At 30.3% G+C, this 26,637-nt stretch overlaps 1 protein-coding gene across 5 annotated transcripts in view; it reads right to left on the bottom strand.

Moving 5' to 3' along the window:
• Positions 1 to 26,637, bottom strand: part of LOC142322492 (polynucleotide 5'-hydroxyl-kinase NOL9-like) — a 69,459-nt gene that overhangs the window by 16,164 nt on the left and 26,658 nt on the right. For 3 of the 5 annotated variants that reach the window (XM_075361635.1, XM_075361634.1, XM_075361631.1), the window contains exons 3-6: positions 14,400 to 15,622; positions 10,794 to 11,007; positions 4,859 to 5,001; positions 501 to 756 (exon numbers count right to left, since the gene is read on the bottom strand). In XM_075361635.1, the coding sequence (XP_075217750.1) occupies positions 501 to 756; positions 4,859 to 5,001; positions 10,794 to 11,007; positions 14,400 to 15,622 (1,836 nt within the window). Of the gene's footprint in view, positions 1 to 500; positions 757 to 4,858; positions 5,002 to 10,793; positions 11,008 to 14,399; positions 15,623 to 17,753; positions 17,937 to 26,637 lie in introns of those variants that run through there. The other 2 variants (XM_075361633.1, XM_075361632.1) reach the window with 2 other exon arrangements.

Here is a 26,637-nt window from a genome sequence, read left to right as displayed (position 1 = left end):
TTCTTTTAACATTTTTTAAGCTAATTAAAATCACTAGCAAAAGACAATCTTAATCTCTCAGCTGTATCGACTAATATTATATTTAATATTGTATTTCCCCTTTATTTCATTTATCATATTTTGTAGCCAGTGTACTGATTAGCAAGATGGTCTTGGGTTTGATTCTCAGCCAAGATCAGACATTTTTACATCAGTTATTTCATCCAACATATCTTGCTATTAAAATAGATGTAGAAACACGTTTGTAGTCATAATACAGTTAAAAAATTATAAATTACTTCAAAAAATGATTTCTCATTTCACTAATATTTGTCTGCATGTACTGGTGATTCCACAATTGTTGCTGAAAAAAAAATTTTGTAAAAAAATAGTTTTCTTATAACATTGTAGTCAGAGAACCATTCTTACTTATAAATGTGAGTTTAAAAATATATTAATCAAGGCTTCAACAATTAAAGGATATAATTACATTTTTTAAATCCTTCATTTCTTAAACGTACCAAGTCTGTGCTTGCTGTTTCTTTTTATTCTTTTTATAAAACCCTATATTTTCTACAGCTGATGGTATAGGTAATAATTCATAATTGAGAACTTTTGGGTCATGTTCACTCCTGCAGAGATTTAAAATGTTATCTTCAACAAACTCAGGATCTAATAAAGCAGGAAAGTTACGAGCTTTATGTTGTGACTCAATCTGTACAAGAACAGTCGGTGATACTTTTTTAATCATACTTGACACAATAAGAACACCCATCCCTGTAAAAATAAATAATTCAAATTTATTTGAAAACAAAATCATAGCAATACAATTTTATATATCATTACTAATTGATGTACTTCCAAGTAACTATCAGTCTAATTTTACATAAACTAGAAGTTTTTTAACCAAGAAAATATAAATTTAAACTAAACTGATAAAAATGTAAAATAATAAACTGTTTCACAATGGCCCAAGACAAAAATGTATAATTATGCAGCCAGATGTTAATGGTTCATTAACACCTGAAATGTCTCAGACAGTAACATCTTTGAAAATAAAACAAAATGAAATGCAATATAATGTGCATGGAATGACAATTTTGTATCTATATATAATCATCCGATATATAAGGCTGCTTTTCTCATTTTACAATACCTTTATCATGGCTCAACCAATCTCATTATCAACTTTTTACATTTATCCTTTACTTTTTCTATTTATTATCATTATTATTGATATTTCAGTTTCACTTCCATTGCTATTTTTAACAAATTAATGCAGTGTAGGACCCTGTGAGTGTGCCTCCTAGGAGGAACATGTTAACACTAAATGGGGGGCGGAGCATATCGAAAAGAAAATATTATTAAAAAAATGTATTAATTTACTGAAAGGAAGGCAAAACAAAATACAGCTGACATAATAAAATACACATTTACACTGACATAATGCACTTATAAATAGGATTGTATCAGTACTGCAAAATGTACTTAATAATTAATTTATCAATACTAAATTAAAAACAAGTTTAATAATTATTAATGACTCCCTTGGGCCTGCCTAGCAGAACAAAGTTTTTCAAATGATAGTTTAATATTAGAAATAAACATTCTAAGTTCTTTTTCTACATTTAGCTGAGATCTATATTTTGTCTTCAAAGCAGCAATAGCAGAAAATCCAGTTTTCCAAAGGTAGGTTTTGAAAATGGTAATAGTATATGAAACGCTCTTGTTTTCAGTGCAGAAAACTCATCATCCACCCCTGCTAAATATTCAAAGAGCAATTTATTATTAAATTATCTTTTGTTTTTCCACTTACCATGAAGTCTATGAAGATTTCTTTTTCGGCAGTTGAGCGCCTTTCAAGAGTATTTAGAAATGGATCCCTAACCCACTTGTAACTTGCTATCAAGGTATCGTCAGCAAGAAAATCCTTTTTAAAATTCTTTGCCAGCATTGCTACATGATTTTCAACAGTTAAAAAAACAACTTTCACATGCTGTTCTTCATCCTTGTAAGTTTTAACACATTCATCCACATCTGTAAACATTTCTAAGGTGTTTACTTTAAATTCAAATTTTTTACAAAAAGCATTAATTTTATCACTTGTATCCAACATATGTGTACTTGCTCCTTGGAGTTGAAGATTCAAAGTATTTAATTTCTTGAATATGTCACCCAAGTAGCTGAATTCAATCACAAATAAACCACCTTGAAATCTCTCGGCTTCTGGTCAGTTTTCCTCTTCTAGAAAAATGATGATTTCATCTCTTTAATTCATAAACACATTGCAAAAATTTTCCATGTGACAATCATCTTGCCTCACAATAAAATAATATCGCTAAATGTACTGCACCCATATCTTTACGAAGTGCAGAAAAGATTCTTGATTTTAGGAGTTTCATTTTTATATAATTTACTATGGTTACAACCAATGTTAACACAATATTCAGACCAGGACTCATTTCTTTGGAAGCCAAAGCTTCTCTGTGGATCATGCAATGTATCCAGATACACTGTGGAGATTTTTATTTCACAAGTGCTTGTATACTTTGGAATCTTCCAGACATTGAATAAGTACCATTGGTGCATATTCTGACGCAATTTTTTCACTCAATGTTTGCCTTGTGTATAAAATCATTTAAGATAGCAAATAAAGCGAGTGCTGTTGCTTTGAGTTCTATTGGTTTGCAGAAGAGTAGTTCTACTGCTGACATGCCATCACAAAATTGAACATGGGCAATGAGACAAGCATATTTATTGCTTTGCCTTATCAAGCTGAATTGAAAACAATTTGTCACACAACTTTCCAAAAAGCTGATGTTGTACATCTTCAGGTATATCACCAATTCAACGGGCAGCAGTATCATTTGATAGAGGTATGAACTGCAATTTTTTGGCAAAATTATAAACATAATTTCTACAATCTCAACTGCAGCTGGAAAAATAAGCTCTTCATCAATAGCATGAGGCTTTTTACATCTGGCTATTTTATATGAAACTGTGGCAAATAAAGCTTTCATTCACAAAGTTTTTTTTTTTTTTAAATGTTGTTTGCTTTTCATACAAATTTAATTTTAATTCAAAGAATTCTCAGGGTTTGTTAACTTACTCACTATGAAGTGTTTCCAAATGTTGTTTAAGTTATTTTAAGTTTCATGCTGTCTACTGCCAAAACTTTTGAGCAAATTACACACAGGAGCCTTCTTCTTCATTTACTTCATTAATGGTAAACCCAAAATTTAAGTGTTCTTGGGAGTGTTTCTTAATTTTATTTTCAGAACCATACTCATCTGTGTACGTTTTGATGCTTCACTATCATCTAATGCTCGCTTCTGCCCACTTAAAAATGTATAAATGTATTGTTGTGAATATTTCATATCATGAATAGCAATTAACATGCAAATTACAACATACACATTGATGATAAGATTTGATAGCAATAGAAGGACTCAACTGAGACTGGCTGGAATTGAACAAGATGCAGCATTTATACACATTTGTGCAGACGTTCAAGAATGTTCGAGACAAACTGGAACAGTTTGTCTCGAAAACATTCTTGAACATTCTTGAAGTTCCTTCTGCGAGAAGTTCCTTCTCGCAAAACTGCAAGAATGTTTGATATGGTGGAAATAAGACAGAGAGCAATATAGAGGCATCAATTTTGGTTTTGTCAATGCGGTGGATCGGTGTTACCAAATATCAATAAATTTACTTATTCTTGAAAGTTTGTAATTAAGGTTGTAGTGTATCTTTAGCTTCAAAATACATTATTATTGTATGAGAGGGGGGCACAATGAAAATTATGATTAAGAATTGGGTTGTAAATACTGAAAGGTTGAGAAACGTTGAATTAATGACCAATCTAAAAGATTTTCTTACAAATTTTTACAACAAAGGTAAAGAAATTTTCTTTCACAGAAATCTTTACCCAGTCAATAAAATTAAATATAAAAACTTTTCTGCATCTTTGTTTAATGAGTACAAATACGTAGTTAAATAATTTCCATTAGTTCTTTCTATACTGTTATTTTATATTTTCAAATAATTTTTTTATTATAAAAATTGTTCTTTTAAAGTCGAAATGAACTTTAATTACATTTATTATAATTTTTTATAATTAGTTGTACATTTGCCCCTGCTCTGATGAAGATTTTACCACAATCACTTATGACCCACATAGGCAAATTCAGACCAGATCCTTTTTATCCATGGAGTAGAGCATTACATTCAACTGAATAAAATATTTATTTACTTCTGGAAATAGCAGCATCACTTTGTCCTCAAATCCAAAGCATCAATAACAATATTTATTAAATGAGTGGACCAATTTAAAAAACTTCACAGGTCTGAAGCCAAACTCATCAATTTCATATCTGTGTCCAGAAAATTAACCTCAGTTGTCCAGTACAGACAACTATCTTGAAAAAGTTTGAAAGAATTGCTAATACAGCAATGTTCCTATATTTTTCTTGATTTAAGAAGCATTTTTTTAGAAACAGGAATAAATGTGAACGTTATAAAGGGTTTGAGGCATGAATCCCTTAATCAAGTTATCAATAATAGCAACTTGTGGCTTAAACGGTTAGAAGTACATATCTTAGAATGACATCATGCTGTACAAAGCAATTAGGCTGGAAACTGATCATAACTTCACAAGAGCAAAAACCAAATATCAGAATGAGTAGTTTGTACATATCACAAATCTTGATTATTTGAGATTCAGTCCTTCTCATAAATCACTGCAAGTTAAGCAAAGCTGAAAGTAAAGTAATTTGTTCATGTATCCTAGTGATTGTACAAATCATAAATAATAATAATAATATAAACTGTATACAGTAATAAAATTAAGGTTATAGATACTGTTGTTAATTGATATTACCTTTATTATATCCAATAGTATTAATAAACCAAGGGATATTTTTCAATTCCTCCTGGGAGTTACAATAATCAATCACATTTTGAATACAAATAAAATAAAACTTCAGATTATGGATAACATCAACGCTGCCGTAAAAGAAAGATCTGAAACAAAAATATAAACATTATAAAAAAACTTCTAAATTAGACAATGAAATAAAGAAAAAAACACAACTTCATTTCACATACCTAATAGAAACAGGATGTGTATACAAAGAAATTAACTACAACATGCAAATTTTACATAAGCATAAGTTGTAAAATTAATATACTAATCTGAACACATGTTACACTGGTTACCTAGCCATCTTCAATGCCACTTGCAGCATCAATTAGGATAAGACTAGATCATTGCCAAAAATAAATTATGAAAGAATATTTACAGCTACTACGAAAGTGAGTCTCAATTTTAAACATTTTTATTTTTTTAATATTAAAAAAATAACCATCAAAAAATAATCTAGAAGTGTATATTGGATGTATTAAACTGTAAAGCAGTTATATAAACTATGTAATTTTTTCATTTTATAATTTTATTTTATGTTTTCTACCAATGTAGAGATGATTCAGTTTATTTTTATAGAATACTATTATTATATAAATGTCCACAACATTTACATTTTTTGATAAATTAATAATAATAATAATAGATTCTAGATTTGAATCCTAGTCATGTTGGGCAATTTTCACACACTACATAACACATCTCTGATCACATAAAAACGTTAAGTTGACTGAAAGTGTAAATCAGCTTATTGTCACCAATACAATAAAAAATGTAATATCACACAAAAAAATACTGTAATAATACAAATCATAATAAAAATAATATATTACATATTCAGTCCAATCTTTGTCTTCCTCTACTGCTTTCACTCTTTACTCATCCCTCTATTATAAAAATTAACTAAACCTTAAAATCTTCTTAATACATTGCTATTTCATCGTCTTAAAGGATTTCGCCAGAAATTTCTCTTCTCTTCTATTTATTTAAGACTTCTTCATTTCATTTTATACTTTATTAACCACCCTCCTAATTTTCAACATCCTCCTAAAACACTGTTCAAAATTCTACGTCAAGTTCTGTGTTAAAGTTGTCTGAAACATTTTGAGCCTAACATAGAAAGACATTTTTTCTGTCAAATATGGTTTTATTTTTCAACAAAGTCTCCTTTTAAGTCGATACACTTTTTCCAGCGATGCTCTAACCTCTTTAACCCCTCCAAATAGTAGCTGGTGTCTATCTGCAAAACAGACATTTATATATGCGATAACCTCCTTGTCCGATGAAAATCTTTTTTCCTCCAAGCAAAACTTTAAGGTTAGGAAGCAAATAAAAGTCGCTCGGGGCCAGATCTGGTGAATACAGTGATTGATCAACTAATTCAAAGTGCAATTCATGAATTTTAACCGTGACAACCATCAAAGTGTGGGCAGGCACATTGTCCTGATGGAAAAGCACTTTCTTCTTCTACAAATGTGGTCACTTTTTTGTAATTTCTGCCTTCAGCTTTCATGTAATGATGTGTAATACTGTATCATTAGTGTTTTAACTTTTTGAAGATAATCGATAACCAAAATTCCGTTACTATCCCAAAAAACATTCGGCATCACCTTCCCGGCCGATGGAACACTCTTTGCTTTTTTCAAAGCAGATTCACCCTTTGCAGTCTGTTTTGACTGTTGTTTCATCACAGGAGTGTAGTGATGGATCCACGTTTCATCTACGGTTATGAATTGATGCAAAAAATCCAACTCATTCTGCTTAAACTGTTCCAGCAGGGCCTTGGAAATGTTCATTCAAATGCGTTGTTGGTTCAAAATGAGCAAATGTGGCATGCAACACGCGGATAGCTTACACATATCCAATTCTTCAGTTAATATATGACAAACATCTTCATTTGATTTGCCCAAAGCCTCTGCTATCTCTCTAACCTTAATTTGTGGGTCATCCAGTACGATTTGGTGAACTTTTTCGATATCGTTAATGGTTGCAGTTTTTGGCTGTCCCAAATGCTCATCAACCAAGCTGATACGACCATGTTTAAATTCAGCTGCTCATCTTTTCACAGTGACAAATAATAGGACAGAGTCCCCATAAACAGCGTTCAACTTGGTTTTAACTTGCAAAGGCGTACTGCCTTCAAATGCAAGTATTTAATCACGGCATGATGTAAATACTTATAAATTAATAAAATTTTACATTTTCATACCATTCAAACAATAATCTAATTTCATTTAACTGGCAATTACATAACGTATATATACACACACACACACACACACACACACACACACACACACATATATATTTAGCTCGCTTATTTTTACCCATCTCTGTAATAAAAATTGTAGTTCAGTATTGTTAGTGTGAAACACTCTTATACAAAATCTATATCAAAAATGCTTTTACTAGTCACACCTGAGGAGGATGATCAAGGACTTTTATAGATAGCAGTATGTTGTACCACTGCTATCTAAGTACAACCCATTGGGGTGGTTCTAATGGTGAATTTGTCATCGCAAATCAGCTGATTTTGAAGTCGAGAGTTCTAAGGTTCATATCCTAGTAAAGGCAGTTTCTTTTCAACGGATTTGAAAACTAGAGCGTCGATGTGTACTTTGGTGGATGGGTTTCAATTAAGCACACACCTCAGGAATGGTTGATCTGAGACTGTACAAGGGTAAAGTAAATAAAAAGGAGTCGATGCTATCACTACAATATTTCTAAGTGGTAACTAACTTTGGTGTGAAGTTGCAAATTTGTTTTTCCAGAAAGGTAGTTAAAACTTCACTGTTAATAAAGTGAAGCCTGTGAATAAAGTGAATATATGATGAAACTCAGGAAATGCAGTAAACCTTGGAAATCACCTGGAAATATTTTTATGTTACACTGCTGAGCTGGATTTCAGAATGGAATGGCGGAAGATTTTGGAGTAACAACATGTAAAAGTAGTAACAATGTTATGGGTCATATTCTTGAAAAAGCTTATAACTCAATTTATTTTCCCAGTAGAGCACAACAAATAAATAATGCAAAGTTACTATGGCAAATGTACTATCATTTACAAACTTTTGATGCATTAGATTGCACCCACATAAAAATAAAAAAAAAACCATCAATGTTTGGGGACAAATATATTAATTCCAAGGGTTACACCAGCATAAACTTTCAGGTGACGTGTGATGAGGAAAAGTTTACAAGCATTAGCACCGAGTGGCAGGGCTCTGTTTGAGAATACAGACGAGTGATATTCAGGACATTATCTCTCAATGTGACGCCACTGCTTATTTGCTAGGCAACTCTGGCAACAATATATCTCCATGGATGATCACGCCATTCAAGACACCTGAAGGCAACATTAAATATTGATTTAACAGCAAACAAGCTAAAGAAACAGTCATAATAGAAAGAGTGTTTGGTCAGCTCAAACAGTTTCCCAATCCTTGGTAACTGCATGCAAATATCACTAGAAAAGGTACCAAAACTAACAATGAGCTTCACTGTGCTTTACAATATTGCCAAACATCTTAGACTTATTTCATTTCGAGGACATGGAAGAAGGTAGAGAGGAATATGAGTTCACCAAAGAAAAGGTTGGCGAAGAGATAAGAAAATACAAGAAAATTATGTTGGGAACAGAAACAGTAGTATATGTTACATTTTATTTAATTTGTAATGTTTTATGCTGAATGTTGAACCTAAATTTATTGTTTGGAATACATATTGTATAGCCTCAATTACAGTACAATCTGTTTTTAAAATCATGATTACAGATTTCTACAATACAAAATAATGAGAATAATATAAAAAATTAAAATTATTTTTTGATAGTCAATAACCAGCTAGCTACTTTACTGGTTGGCCTGTCAATATCACATCGCAGTTACATTCTTTTCTTCATTTGAACTACAGAGATTTCAATCCCAGTACCTTGGGGATACATACTACATACATCTTCCTTCTTTTTTTCATTAATAACTTTTGGCACTCTTGACATTTTTTTACAACATTGGGTGTTCTGCGAGTAATTTGATGAAAAAATAACTAACTGTCCACAGTGTTCTTATCGTCCCCTTCACTTGATGACATATTAAAAAAATCTAATGTAGACATCACATGACTTCCTTGTACGCCTATCAAATTTTATGTACACATTTTTTGTTTCACTTCATTTAAACTTATTTCATTTGAAAGTGAGGTATGATCCTCCAACTCTATATAAAGTGAACATTTACACAACTGCTAAAATATTAGTTAACATCAAACATTTATTTAATTATTAATTCTACAACCTTACTTGAAATATTAGGATAGAGTAAGTCCCTTTATTACTCTTTAAATAAATGTATGTCTTTATCTAACACTATGTTTTTCTTAAATTATTACAATGTAACCATCAACAAAATGAAAAAAAAAACTATTAATCAGATGTTTCACCAAATATGATGTGGACACCACATGACTTACTTATACACTTATTAAATTACATAAACACATTTTTTTTAAATGAAAAGTACATGAAATTTTATTCCATTAATAACTCCTGATATTTTTTCATATATATATATATATATATATATTTTTTTTTTTTTTTTTTTTTTAATTGTTATTGTTGAATTATAATTTATTGTAAAAATGTTTTACAATCAATATACTTAAATTTAAAAAAAAATAAGTTAAAAAAAGTAGATGAAGTCTGATTCGAACTGATGTGTCTTCCCCTTATAAGATGCAAATATTTCATTAATTAAAATTTCATTTGGCTATAACTCTGGAACTAATTAAAATAAGTACCACTTATGATACATCATTGAAAAGCTTTCAATAAGGGCTAATATTACTGCAGTTAAGAAAAAGGTTTTTTGAATTTTGGGCTTTTTTGGATATTTTTGGTTCAGTCAACTGGATTCAAAAGGCGTGTACAACTAGATGTTATAACAGTCCTAAATCCAAAACTTCAATATCCTACAGCTAATCGTGTTTTAGTTATACAAGATACATACATACAGATGTCACGCCGAATGGATATTGCCATTGAAATCTGAAAAATATCTAGATGTAGTGTTGATTATTCACTTCAATTTGACAAGTTATCACTACACTCTAGATTTTACTATGAAGTTGCTATGTTATATATAACTCACCCTTCATTTACATTCATAAACATCATCTTCATTTATCCTCTAAAAAGTAATACCTTAGGGTGGTTCCAGAGACTAAACAGAAAAAGAGAGTCCTTAGAAGTACAAAACCTTCTAACCCTACTTCCACAACAATTATTCCTAATGCAAAACAAAAAAAAAACTCACCCTTTCACTTTTTCAGATGTGCTCCAACATTTGCCTAAGTTGTTAGTAAATAGTGAATAATTTGAACTACTTATAAATATAACCAGTACAAACAGTAAAATATTTGAATTTTTAAACTGTCGCAAATTAAGTTTCCTCGAGTAAAAACATTATTATATAAAAATATTAAAGATTAATTTTTAATATAATAAAACTTTCAGTAGTAAGAAACCGTTAACAGAGTTTACTCCATTTGAAAATTTTCCCCTTCTACACAGGTCTGTGTCTGCACATATTCATTTTTAAATGTTTTGTACATATTCTCACTCATTCTTACTTTATTGAATTGGAATTCATATAACTTTCTTTTGTTTTAGGTTAAAAAAACAATCCCCAAATCTATACAAAATTATACATAATTTAATTATTGATTTGTGGCAGAAAGTACAGTTTTATATTCTTGAAGGATGTCATATGAGAAAGGAACAATGGTGAAAATATTAACAGAAATATTTTTAAAAACCAATTTTCAACAATAGTTCTGAAAAAAATTATTTTGTTTCATGGGTTTTATTAATAGCAAAAGAAAAATTATTTTAACTAACCTTAATGGATTTGAATTATGAGTAAAATTAGGTCCCAAAAGAGGTGTATTAATAAGAAATGCAGATACACATCCAGGAACTGTGAATTCTGACTGTCCTGGATCAAAATCTATCACCAAAACTTTATCCCAAGATGACAAACTACGATTAACAAGATATCGAAGCAATGTAGATTTTCCTACACCACTACCACCACAAAGAATAGTCCTGGATCCTAGAATAACAAAGAATTGAACAATAACAAAAGAATATATGAATGACAAAAAATACATGTACATCACAAATTATATTATCATGATATTACTAACTTGCACATTTCTATTATAGTGAACAATAAACCCACAATGTCTACTGGAAACTTCTGAAAAGCATACAGTACATGAGCCAGAGAAAAATATCATTGTTAGGAGATATTTAGATCAAATATTTCAAGTTTGTTTTAATTTTATGACCCCCAAAAAATAAAAAGAATATATAATGAATATTTCACAACCCCCAACCTCAACCCAATAAAACTTAATTAAAACTATTTTAGCTGCACTAATAGCAACAGGTATGAACACGCATGTATGAAGTACAAAAACTAAGCAATTTACAGGTTCCAACTTGATATGTACGTGCTCCTTGTAATTTAGTCTGCTTGCATAATATTCACTATTAAGACATTATGTTCAAACATGCATGTGATACAGGTTTGAACACATCATGCTCACAGCAGTATAGAAAAGGCATAAGGGATTGCAGAATGTCCGTTTAGTTTCGAATGCAAAGCAAGTATCTGGTGCCTTAAAGTTTTTAAAAGTGTAGTTTCATTTAAAATAATTTTAGTTTCAGTGTTGTCAAACAGTGTAACTTTTTTTCAATTAAATTCTTATGCAAAATGGATAGATAATTTTTGAAAAAATGAAGTAAGCCATCTACATCCATTGAATTGCCTGGTAAAAAGGCAAGATTGTACAATGAAAGTTATTTAAATTGCGGTTTTACCACATTCAATCGAAAGCCACACTGTGGCTTTCAAGTCCTCTCCAATGTAAGAATGAAGCTATCAAAATTAATTCGACACTTGGAAACTAAACAACTGGATCATAAAAGCAACCTGTTGACATTTTTTTAAAGATTACATACTTTGAGAAATTAGCAAGCTTCTATTTGTAAATCAAGCTATACTGATATAAGTACACTTGAAGCATCTTATCTTACCTCATAGCATTAACTATGGCTAATATGTCTAAACCCCACAAAATCGCAGAAAACCTCATACTGCCTGCTGCAACTGATATGGTCAGTATTTTAATAGGCATCAAAGAAGCAAAAGAATTGAAAAAATGTGTCATTTCTAATGAAACAGTATCAAGGAGAGTCGTTGACATGGCTGCCAATATGTTCATGATCAGTTAATTCAGCAAGTAAGTTCAAGTGAATTTTTTAGTATTCAGTTTGATGAATCAACAGATATAGCAGACATTTCTCAGTTCTTATGTTTTGTGAGATATGAATGCGATAAGGACAGATCAATCAAAGAAAATATGTTGTTTTGCAAATCAATAATACCTGGTCAGGACAATGTTTTTTGATGTTTTTTTTTTTTTTATGAAAGTACTAAAAACTAACATAGATTGGACAAAATGTATTGCAGAATGTAGTGGTGGTGCCAAGATGATAACAGGAAAGAACTGAATTTCTGAAAAAATGAAAAGCTCTGTCTTATACCAAGGGTGGAATGGACACAGTGCTTCTTTCACAGACATGCTCTTACCACAAAAAAATTCTGAAAAATCTCAAAATCAACTTAGTAAAGCTGTAAAAATGGTTAATTTTATTAATAGCTGACTGTTACAGAATAGGCTGCTTGCTGAACTATGCGATGAAATGGGCGAAAAGAAAATATTTCTTTTTTTCCATATAGGTCAGATGGTTATCACAGGGGAAAGTGTTAACCGGTTATTGAAATAGCAAGATGAGTTAATATTTTTCCAGGATAAACGAATGCCATTCTCAATTCTGTTACAGAATAACAAGTATATGCTCCTGTTAACTTACATAACTAACAGCAAACTTAACCCAACATATGTATTTTTGAATTTAAAACGACTTGGATGTGAATTTACAAGTGCATGATCAAAATATTTTATTAATCACAGACAAAGTTCATGCTTTCATCAAGTAGCTTGATATCTTGATTATTTGCCTTCAAAGCAAACATTTTGATATTTTTTCACTCACTTCCAATTATACTGAGAAAAGTTTGGATGAGTAAGACACACATTCACCACAGTTTGGTTAGCATGAATATGTACTTGTGCGAGCAAAAAATTCAGTCTGCAGAGTATTTACCAAAAGATAAAAATCACTTCTCAAAGAGATGGGTATTGAATTCATTTACTGCTAAGTTACCAGTTGAGATTCATAACCAGCCCATTAAAATATCTACTGATAAAACATTGCAACTACAATTCAGATGTTGTGAAGATTTAGATACATTTTAGCTTACTTGTCGAAGTGAATATGGAAATTTAGTCAAAGAAGCACTGAAAATATTAATCTCTTCCACCACATCTTACCTGGTCAAATAATATTGGCTCCAATATACAATTACCAGAAACAGCACATTACACACCAATTTTCTCAATGTTAAGTGAATGCTCAAACATCTTATAAGGATTTTCAGTCACCCAGTACCTAATGTTGTGTAAATTAACATGCCTCGTGAAACCAGCATTGCCTGATGTGAAATACAGCATCGGGTCTATCTGTCTATTAACAATGTTTTTGAAAAGCCAGTTGTAACAAGTTTCAGTTTGTCCATTCTCTTAATTTGTTTGGAGAACTGTTACACATATGGTTTAAAATTTAAATCATGAAGAACTTATGGTAAGATATGTATTTTACACACTTGTTTTAATAAATCATACAAATTTTTTTTCAGACTGGCAGAAATTTTTCTTTGAATATTGGCTCCGACTTCTGGACTACTAACAAAAGGCTGCCTATTTTGTTTTGTTTTGAAAACGACATTGTTGTACTATTTTTTAACCAAATCATGTGTACTACTTCTTGCTTTCGTTATTAGCAATTGAAAATTTTTCATGTTTCTTGAAAGGATCCAGAACACACATAAGCTTCCACAACAGCAACCCTTTCCTCAATCGAATAAGGCTATTTAGAAAAACACAATTGCAAAGAATAAAACGATACTCCACTACAACATGAAAAATTTACCAACTCACAATAATAGATGAAAGTAGTAACATATACAATCAGTAATGGTGGTATTACTAAGTGCTAATGGTGATAATTTAATAAGTGCTTTCAACAAATAAATTGATAAAACTTCGGTGACATATATTTACAGTCCCATCTATACAAAAGAGTCCCCATTAAAAGTAATAACCATCAAATTTTTTTAATGCAGAAAATGTTTCTTGCATTTCAATGGTTTCCTCTTTTTTAAGGTTTTACATTATATAAAGAAAACGGTAATTTTAAAAAACTGAAAAGAAGTTTTTCAAGTTAAAAAAATTTACTACAGTCACCAGTAATGATAAATTTCAAGATTACAATCTTCATAAAAATAAACAGAAAATTAACTTAATAATTACATACCTCCTTTCACATGAGTTAGAATATTGTTCCATTCTAGCATTTCACGATACAATTTAGTATTTTGTGAGTGTACCTGGAATGTACTCTGTAACACATTCTCAATTTCATTTCCTGAATATAATGATGGTAATAAAATCTGTTCTGAATATCTTTCGACAAACTTTGGCCAAATTATTGAGGAAATATCACCTCTTTCCTTATTTAAAATCAGCATAACAAAATTATTATTAAATTTTGTAGTTATACTATTAACTTTTTCTTCAGATATTCCAAATCCTAATATATGTTGTAAAGAAATATCATCTACTTCCCCTTTTTCTTTTGTTGTAATGCACAAATGACCAACACCTCTAGGCGAGTACAATATCTGTTTTCCAGATAATCTATCAATAGTATAACCAAGTACATTGATACTTCCAACCAACACTTCTATTTCAAGCACACCAATTAGATATAATGAAAATGGATGCATTAATGACAGTAAAACATGGTTTTTATTGAACTGATAAAAATCAATACCACTATTTTTATTATTAAATAATTGTTCACGTTCCTTATTATAAGTATCATTGTGTTCATTAATACAGTTATCTTCATTACTGGCTTCATCACAATTATATGAAAAACCTGTTAATTCATTTTTATTAATACTTAATTTTGACACAGAAGGCTGTAATAAATTGGAAGATGAACATGGAAGATTTATTCCATCTTCCATATTTTTGTTTGAAGAAAATTTTTGTTGCAATTCATTTTTAGTTTTGCCACATACTTTATGTTTATGCTTCTTCTTACGGTTTACTTCATTCTGACAATTAGTCACATTTGCCGTATCATAACTATTATGAAAATGTTCACTTGTTTCTACAATAATATTAACATTTTTAGAATTATCACTTTCTAATACATTACTCTTAAAATTTTCTAAATTGGATTGTTTTAACTTTTTGAGTGCTTGTGTATCATCATTAAATAATTTTCTTTTCAGAAATAGATTTTCTTTTTTTAAAGATTTCTTTTCTTTCAATTTAAATTTATCAGCTTTCCTTAAAACATTTAAAGTTTGATGTTGTAAACTAAACAATTTTTTAGTCTGTAATTTAATTTTTGAATTTTTGGATTTTGTAATAAAATGTTTCACAGTTTTAGTATGTTTTAAACATTTTTTACCTTTCCCATCATTAATATTATTTCTTATTTTCATTCTGCATAAGGTTATTTTCCTGCAACAAATTAAATAACATTAATATTTTAAGAAATATATTGTTAAAATACTCAAGCTCATGTGGCACAACATCGGTAATATTTTTTCAGACTATACATATAAAATCAACCATATACATATGCTTCCATGAACACACACAAAAAATTTGTACTATCAAATAAATCCATTAAAAATAGAACTTAATACCAAAGAAAAAGTTGATTGTTAAATTCATTACATAGAATAGAATATTCAGAAAAAGTATTTTGAGGTGTTAAACAGAAACAAATTAACAGATGCTAAACAGAAAAATAATATATACTCATAATAATACACTAAACCCGGCCTACTGATAGAATCACTCATTTCTAGTGTCTTGCAATACAAATTTATTTCAACGCACTAAAAAACAAACGTGTAAAGATGGGAAAATTCAGACAATATATACTATCATATATACTCATGGCAACACAGTCAATGGCAAACCAAACAATCCTCACAGACATCTCACACAACTCCCTCAATTGACAGTTTACTGCAGAAAGCCAATGAAAAAATAATAACTCAGTAGAAATAATAACACCTAAGTGTTACACCTTCCAGTACAACTGAAACTCTTATAGACTTTATGACATATCACCAAAAACACCTATTAATATTAAACACATGCTGTTACATTGTCTTAATCATATTGAAAATCAACCAATAATTCAACAAAAATCTAAACAAAATTAAAATCTAATACATGTTAATGAATACTACATACCTACGCTAATACAAAATTAAAAGCATACCAAATTATATTTGTATATTATCTAACCCATACAGAACTGTTGAAAATTTCTGAAACTTTCAAAATCAAAAACTACACACATTTAAACACAATGCTTTAGCATGAAAAATTAAACTGCAGTGACTATCAAACATTATATGAGCAAACTAAACTCAAATTCAACCACAGATTCAAAGAAAATAAGCAAGTAAAACACATAAAAACAGAATTAACTATTTGTCCTAAAGAAAAGGGATATAAAAACAATAATATTAATCAAAATATGCATATCTTATAAACAAACTTAACATGGTCAAACAATACCAAAATTTCTCTAATTTGACAAACAACATATTAAAATCAATCAACAGAAACAAAAATAATAACACATTGTAAGTTTCCTATTTCACAATGGAAAAAATCAACAACAATGATACTACAGAACTGTTTAAAATCTGCACAACAGCTTCAAAACCATCTTCTGGAGACACATTTTATATATTTAGAAACTTAACTAATTTTTATCAAGTTATCATTTCCTGAAAAACACCAGCAGTAAAAAAATTATAGTTTCAACCTATGATAAAATTTGATATATTATATTAAATAATTCAACTTTGTATACTACAGTAAATAGGGTTCAGATGAAAGCATGCACTTTAGTAGCTTTAAAACCACTCTAAAGAAATCTATATTAATACACATATTCTTTCTTCTAGCCTAGACTTTTGTACAACTGCATTCTAGTTTCTGGCATGGAATTGCATTTGTAGCCTTTCAACAATTATGAATGAATAGCTAAATTTACCTGACCAAACTTTCTTTTTCCTGTTTAGCCTCCGGTAACTACCGTTTAGATAATTCTTCAGAGGATGAATGAGGATGATATGTATGAGTGTAAATGAAGTGTAGTCTTGTACATTCTCAGTTCGACCGTTCCTGAGATGTGTGGTTAATTGAAACCCAACCACCAAAGGACACCGGTATCCACGATCTAGTATTCAAATCCATGTAAAAATAACTGGCTTTACTAGGACTTGAACGCTGTAACTCTCGACTTCCATACCTGACCAAACTAAATCCATTCTACTTTACGTTAAATGGCGGAAAAAAAAGGTTCTACGTTTGCTCTGTACAAAACACATGAAACTATAATTTTAACACTAGGACACATGCAGTATCTCATTACTTTTAGTTTAAAATTAACATAAAGAGGAAATAAATTTGCAGTGTGTATGCGAAAGTAAAAGTCAAAAATTCCATTACTTAAATTTAAACATAGTAACTTTTAAGGTTAGAAGAGGTATAATGCAATGTTTACAACGTATAGTTAAAAAAATGACCAAAATAAAAAAATGCAAACTTGTATCACACGAACCTTAGAATACCTTAGAATAATGAGACCTCAGTAGTATTGAAAATACCTACAACACCAGAAACACAGCACTCTTTCGTAAACATAGCAACGTGCTAATACAGATATCCTTGCCACAAAACTCTTTACGTCTTTAGTCTTTACCCTTTGTAACATGCAATCCTTCGTATCACAAATAGACAACTTCCAAACAAAATTCCCAATCTGGAAATTTTAAATTTTTTCAATAAATTTACCGTTACGTATTAAAATTATATAATTTTATTTATTTTAATATATTATTTTTTTTTTTATTGTTTTGAATCAAATCGACTTAAATTTTCATAAAAGGAAAAAAAATGTTTAATTGTAATCAGCATTATTATACTACATCCTACATTTATTTATTTTATATAAGCCTTGTTTTTCTCTAGTTTTTTCTTCTTACACATTCTTAATGACCAAATTAAATAAACTTGGACCTTGATACAGCCTACAAATCTTTGCCTTTTCAAGATTATTAAGCAATCTCTCTCAACTTTTCGTCTTAAGACCTTTTTATTTCATACTTTATTAAGTTATTTAGTTTAAAACATAGTTCTGTAATACTACATTTCAAAGACTTATAATATTTCTTCACAGAAATAACTTTAAAATTTTTAAACCAATTAGATATTAGCGCATTTTTTTGCATGAAACTTCTTATTTTTGCCCTGCTGGTTTTAACAACTCATTCATCCTTTGTAGTTTTACCACCTAAACTACAAAATTTCCTCATTTTTGACACATATTCTACTACCTTAAAATTTAATTCTTCTCATTTTCTTTGTTTTTAATCTTATTTATTTTCAAATTAAATTTCTTTCACCAGTAAAACATATATTACATTTAATACTTCTTTATATTCAAGTGATAAGCAATGGGACGTTTTCATAAATCTAAACCATCGATGTATATAAATGGATTGCGTGGACAAATTAGATGCTAATCTCACTGCTTTTTATATTTTCTGCTTTACTTTGTCTTCTACTCTTATTACTTGTTTTGATTATGGCACAGATTATTTTCGTTAAGTTTAGTGTTGCAAATTTTACACACAGCATGCTAGTTATGAACTCAACATATACCAATACAAAAATTTATTAGCACATTAAATATAAAAACAATATTAAATCTATTAAAACAAGGATGAAATGTACAATTTATTCAAATGCTACATAGATTTCCAGACTTTAAGATACGTAACCCCAATACCAATGCATTAGCACTAAGAATAAGACTGCATCATTGCCTTAAACAAAAAATCAGTTACTTCAAGGAAAAATACCACTTAGAAAGCAAGCAGTAATTTCTATTAATCTTTTTATAAAAATAGTCTTCCACAAAGCAATTTTGAAGACGTATGGAACATTTAAATATTTATAAGTATGCATTTTTTTGAAAAACCTGTATTTTATGTGAACTTCAAAATTGAATTTATTCAATTATATTTCTCTTTTTAATCTTCTATGAATATGATGTACAAAGAATGTGATTATAATATCATACATCTGTCAATGCCTTTGTACATTATACATAGTGTAACATATGCAAAAATCTTAAATAAATGAATGACAAAGTTTTCAATATCTAGAAACTGTATAAATTTATAATGATATTATTTATCTCTTAACACCCACCATGTTTTGTTATCTTCTGTGCATTAAATAATGATACTGGCCCTAATGTGGGTTAATTATAGTGATTTTCATTTAAAATCTCAAAATTTAACATTATTTCTAAACAGATCATTCTAGAAGATTTAAAGGGGTGGCTGTATTAACGTAGAGTTATTTAAGAATTAAATAATTTGAACTTAAATGTGTTGATAATTTTAACAAATAAATCATACAATAACTTACAGTTTATTTTCAAATAGCTCTAAAAAAGGCATTCATTTCATACTTCAACCAAGAAAATCAATTAAAATAAAGTTTAATAGTCTATCTTGAGTTCTGAAGAACAGATTACATTAATTAACAACTGTCAAAACTAGTTTATTATCTTGCCATTGCACAGAATTGTGAATGGTCAAGTGTTTGAGACCAATATAATCTACTTCAATTTTAAATGAAGTTAGAAAAGTAATAATCTGATAAAACATACTACAATCTCTTTTTTAACATTTTAACAATGATAAATTATTACTTAACATTTCTTTGTTAAGTTGTGAAAACAATAAAAGTAAATACAGTTTTATACTTTAACTTAACAATTAACTATAAACACACTGCAAAATAATGCCAGAAGTAGGTGTAATGGTTGGAATGTTGTCTTCTTGATCACCTGATCTTGAGTTTGATTGTGTGAGTTGGCACTTTCATACTGATTAATTATTTAATTAATATTTATTTTTTAAGTTTTAATATTTATTGCTTAAAGAAACCTCAGTTATTGTAGGAAATGAAGTAAGATTAAATCGTTTATTTACAAAAAATAAATTAAACTTGATCTCAAATTGTCTCTAACAAACACAACTACACATTTGGCAAAAAAAAAGAAGTATTTTATGAAAATTATAATTTTTATTAAAATAAATACTATAAAAAATAAGTAATGTTAAATGTACCGCATAAATAGTCTGCATTAAATCAAAATATATACACTGCACTAAATTTGTCCTGTGATAATGCTTTTAGCAGGTGAATTTTATAGGAATGATTTATTTTTTTAAAGCTTTGTGTTAAGCGTTTTCATTCATTAATCTAAGCATACATAAAAAACGTTTACACAACCTTGAAAGCTTTGTCATTGAGTTTGGCCTATTTGTATGTGGATGTTTTACAGAAAAAATTGTACATTATTTTTCCATTTTGACATTCAACTAATTATTTATATGCCTTCATCCTCAACTTTGTTCTGCTCTCAACAAATTCAGCTGTCAGTGATTTATGTTTTTTGAACATTTTTAAAATTCTGCAATGCAAGCCATTGTTTAAAATGCAGAAGAAAACTCATCTATAGTGAGCTCAGGGATATAATAGTTAATTGAAGATTTTCCAGTAAAACTGTTCATATCTTAAGGCTTTTTTTACAATTCTATGTATATATTGCATTGAAAGTAATTCCACAATTAAAGAAATTTAATGAGTAAGTTCTGTTTTAACATTCAGAAAATAGAAGTAAGTTTTCAGATGTGTCACGGGTATTTGTTTTTCCCTTCTCATAATAATTGATACAACACTCAAACAACTTCTTCATTCACTCATAAGTACGGTTAAACTTTCTACACACTTGAATTTTTGTAGTAGAACTATTTCATGTTCTAAAGAACCAAACTACAATTTAAGCTTCACAGTTGGCAGGATTATTTACATAGCACTCGCAAATAGATCATATAATAATAATGATACTGAATAGTTACAAATTATCAAGGGCATTTTACAGATGAATAAAATAAAGACCAAACAAACACAACCACCTCTATTTTGCTTAAGATTATAAGAGCAATTGCACAAGTTTGTGATAGCCTTGACTAAACATAATCACCACAGTGCCGAATAATGTAATCTGACTACCAAAGTGGCTATTGTACAGGTTTCATGAAAACAAATTTGTTTTCTATTAGAATACAATCAGGATAAGGATTCCAAACAAGTTAGTTTCAAATTACAGATACAGGAAGTGTCAAACATAGGAAACGTGATGAAAGAGGAGCCAGTCCAAAAATATCAAGGTATTTTTGTTCAAGGAAGAGAAGCTTGGGTAAATCAACTCATTGTGTGACTTTGGAGTTGGGAATACCATGATTGATAGTTACAAAGTCTTTGCATAAGGTCTTAAAACTTCATGTGCACTAAATTCTGTTGTTAGATGCAATAGACACTGATGATTGTACACTGTTATTATTTTGCCTAGCGCATCATTAATGAAATCAACTAAGACTACACTTTCATAAAAACATAATCTTCTTTGATGAAGCACCATTCCCACACTTCTCATAATATTGCCAAAATGGAGAATAGAAAACTCTCCAGAGTTTGAGAAAAATAAGATAGCCCAAAAGTTAGAAAGTGGTATTCATGTCTGTATGAAGTAATTAGACCATTCTTCTTTACTGTATGTACAATGACTAGAGCTACAATTCTCAACATGTTAAGAATTATGCATTACCAACCTACAGTCAGCAAAACCAAAAGCTTTCTTCCAGAAGGTAGCACATCTCCACACTTGGATTTAATTGTTTGAGACTACTTGTAGGAAAAAATCCTGGACAATGGATTCACCAGGGAGGACCAATTTCCTAGTTTCCTTGGATTTCCCTTTTCAGGAGTTGTCAAAGACATTGTATATGAAACTACGATTTGTGATGAACTAAAAAGTCAAATCAGTGTGACATCAATTGAGGAATAACTGCCAAAGTGCTCTAAGATATATGGCATAAAATTTAATACCACCTGGATATTTTACATACCATACATGGAGCTCACGCAGAAATTTAAAATAAAATTATTATAAATGTAACTATCTGAAATAACATATTTAAGAAAATAAAATTGCTGACTACTAGTATATATATACACACACAAGGTGTGTTCAAAAAGTAATGAGAACTTTTGTTTTTTGGAAAGAATTTTATTTATTTGTCTACATTAATGTTGTTATCCTCTTCAAAATAGTACCCATTAGATATACACTTATGCCTGTGCTTTTTCCAATCCCCGAAACACATCTGGAACTCGATCTTTGGAATAGTGTTTAGTTCTTTCAGCTATTTGCCTTTAATCTCATCTATGATGTAAAACGACGGCTCTTTAAGGTTCTCTTTATTTTTCGGAATAGAAAAAAGTCATGCGGGGCCATGTCTGGCAAATATGGCGACTGTGGTGTCATTTCAGTGTTGCTATTTGCTAAAAATTAATGAATAATTAATGAAGTGTAAGCAGGCGCATTATTGTAGTGCAAAAGACATGAATTGTTTTGTCACAAATGTGGGTGTTTTTTCGAATTGCTTTACACAATCAGCATTGAACTTGTAGGTAATATTCCTTATTGACTGTTTGACCTTGTGACAAGAACTCATGATGCACTATGCCGTTAAAATCGAAGAACATGATGATCATAACCTTCACATTCGACCATACTTGTCAGAGATTTCTTTCAGTCTTGGTGATCCAGAATGCCTCCAATGGGACGATTGAGCCTTAGTTTCAACATCATATCCATAAACCCATGTTTCATCACCTGTTATGACACGTTTCAGTAGTTCTGCATCGTTGTTGACTTCATTTAGCGAGTCCTGAGCAACTTCCATTTGCTGCTGTTTTTGTTTGAAATTCAATATTTTGGAACAAATTTTGCTGCCACACATTTCATACCCAAAACATCTGAAAAAATTTCATGGCATGAGCCAATTGATATCCCAATATCATCAGTGACTTCTCTGATTGTGATCATTCATAATCATTTCTTTTTTTTTTTCCACTTTTCATCGGTTGTTGATGTGCTGGGCGTCCAGGGAGCTCATCTTCAACGTCTTCATGACCTTCTTAGAAACACTTATATCACTTGTAAACCCTTGCTTTACTCATAGCAGACTCACCAAAAGCAATATTTAACATTTTTAAAGCATCGCTACACTTTATTCCATTCTTACAGCAAAATTTAATACAGATTCTCTGACCCATTTATACAAATAAAAAACTGCCAATCATACCAAAACATACGTTGTACTTTCGATAGCTGACAACAGACTAAACATCCAATATGGTTAAAAATGTACAGATACTTTTCAGACATGTTTACCAATACAACAACAAAAGAATCCAGAGAATTGAACTAATACAACCCACAATTTTGAAATTTCAAAATTCTTGTTACTTTTTGAACACACCTCGTACATATATATATATTATTAACAAATAGATATTTAATGACAACAGATACAGTTCAATAAAAGGTTAAAAACACTCAAAGGTAACAACTGTATGTAGTGCTTTCAGAGTTTAACTCCTGTCAATAGCAGACCAGATTACAAAAAAAAACATATAATTATTATAAATAATGTACATTTAAAAATATAGTTTTTTTAAAAAAACTTATAATTAAAATTTTAAAATCGTTAGAATGTACATACTATTGTCATACTTCCTAATCCATCATGGTTAAGATAAAGATCCGTTAAAAATTTTAACTGTTTGGGTTTTTAAAAAAAGAATTATATTTTTAACTACATATTTAATTTATAATTATGTGTATTTTATAAGAATTGTCTGCTGATGATGGAATTATAGCTCTAAAAATGCTAGACAGAGAGGTGAGTGTTATTATTATTTTTTATTGAACTGTATCTGATGGATTTTCTTATTCATAAATAATTATTTGATACAGTGGTATATACATAACATTAAAAATGTAAATATATATACATGCAATAGCGTACAAATTAATCCAAACACAGGGAACTTTTTTGTTTATTTCTATGTTGTGAGTACACTGCTTGACCACATCCATTCTTAAAGTTGTCAGTATAACATGAGGTTATTGTCTTCTCTTTGTTAATTTAGCAATTTTAATGTTATAAATTGCATTTTGTTAAAGTTTAATTCATTTTTTATTACAAAAACATATTTTTTGTTCTGTGTCTTGAACATATAAAAATGTAACTCCAAGAAAACATTCTATTTCGTTTTTTTTTTTTTTTTTTTTTTTTTTTTAGGGCGAAAAACGAGCGGTCGTTATCATCGCCCGGAAAATAAATAAATAAATAAAAATAAAAGTGAAAGTAAAAGTAAAAGTAATTAAAACTTAAAACTACTATCACAGTAAGCAAAATCCGGAATGGGTGTAAAAGGCCCATTCTCGGATAACAAAAACACTAATATGTAACTTAAAACTACGTTAAAAACTATCATATTAAAACTAAATAAAACTTAAAACTAAAAAAAGAGATAAAACTTAAAACTAATATCACAAAAATCTTACAACTAATATCACAGTCAGTCTTTAAAATATTAAAAAAAATAACTTATAAAATTTAACAAATTCCGATAAGGAGTGTAAAAGGCTCCTAATCGGATAAAAAAAATCAAACATTCAGAGAAAAATAAAATAAAAAAAATAAACTTATTTAAAAACTAAAGTATTAAAAAATATAAGCAACAATATTAATTTTTTTGTATTAACCCTATACTACGCAAAAACAGAAACATCCGGTTTAAAACCTCTTTATTATTACACAAGATACCACGGATGTTTCTGGGTAGTTTAAATTTACGGCGCAATGCCGCATAACATATGCAGTCCACGAGTATGTGGCGCACGGTCACGCGGCAGTTGCATCGTGCGCATAGAGGTGGTTGTCCGCTTGTAAACAGGTACTCGTGTGTCCAATCCGCAATCGACAGAGAACTACTTCCTCAGGCCGGGGTTTTCTGTATGAGGAGTCCCATGGTAACACAGAATCTTTAATCTGACGGAGTTTATTATCAATGGTAGCCGTCCAGTCACCTTGCCACCTTGCTCTCAATAATTGTTTTACACAATTAATGAAATCAGAAGTAGCAACTCGGGTGGTGAAAGGAGGCTGGTTACATGCTTCTTTGGCAGCGGAATCTGCATGTTCATTACCTGGAATCCCTACGTGGCTAGGGACCCAGCAAAAACTTAATTCTGTGTTGCGATTATTCAACTCAGCGATTGCGTTGTAAATTTCAATGACGATAGGATGTTTAGAATAAAAGTTTTTTAAGGTTTGGAGAGCACTACACGAGTCACTGCAAATAAGAATTTTTCTATATTTAGGGTTAATGATGTTTAGAGCCTTATTTATAGCGTATAGTTCAGCGGTAAACACACTCGTAATACCGGGTAGACCAAACATATAAGTTCTCTCATTGACAACAAATGCACACCCAACTGTATCGTTTTGTTTCGATCCATCAGTGTATACAACCGCGTCTGGTTTCATCTTGGAGAGAACACACTGAAACATTTGCTGAAAGACAGTAGATGGTGTTGATTGTTTATTGTATGTAGTCAGGTCAAAATTAAAATTTATGAGGTTTATTCTCCATGGAGGATATGAGCAAAGATACATAGGAAAGAATGACGGTGTGTCAACATTTATATGCTGCAGCAGACGCCAGGTACGGACACCTACAGGTGCAGTACGACGTGGATGTCCTCATACTTTCCTAGATTGGGATTTCTAAAGACCGAGTCAAGAACCGGGTGATTTGGCTGTCCTCTGAGACGAGCAAAATAAGATAATAAGAGCTGGTCTCGTCTATCCCAAAGTGATGGTTCACCACAGTCTACAAGTAAGCTTGCGACAGGACTTGATCTAAACGCGCCTGTGGCAAGCCGAAGGAAAGCATGATGTACACTATCCAGCATTTTAAGCACGGTTTGACGAGCTGAAGAGTAGGCGACACAACCATAATCTAAACGGGAGCGAACTAAGGAATAGTAAAAACGTATCATACATGATCTATCGGCTCCCCAGTTGGTGTTAGTAAGGACTCGCATCATATCTAGAAGTTTGGAACATTTTGTTTTCAATTCTTCTAAATGATTGACCCAAGTAAGACGATTATCAAAAAATAAACCTAAAAACTTGATGTAAGTAGAGATAGTAATAGTCTCTCCGTTCAGAAATATTTGCTGAATAGAAGGGTTTCGTAGCCGAGAAAAAACTACACATTTTGTTTTTTCAGATGAAAATGTGAAACCAGTAATCCTGAACCAAGCTTCAAGGTGAAATATAGTGTTCTGCAGTAGTCGACGCAATGTAGGTGCTGAACGGCTTGCAATGTAGATAGCAAAGTCATCAGCAAATAGAGAGCATGAGACAGGAGCCTGCACACATTTGGTAATATCGTTTATGGCTACAGAAAATAAGATGGCACTTAATACACTACCTTGAGCC

Source organism: Lycorma delicatula, chromosome 3 (assembly GCF_047948215.1).
Source record: "Lycorma delicatula isolate Av1 chromosome 3, ASM4794821v1, whole genome shotgun sequence".
NCBI classification, from domain to species: domain Eukaryota; kingdom Metazoa; phylum Arthropoda; class Insecta; order Hemiptera; family Fulgoridae; genus Lycorma; species Lycorma delicatula.
Note: the sequence above shows the minus strand (reverse complement) of the source record. Positions and strands in the feature narration are given on the sequence as shown.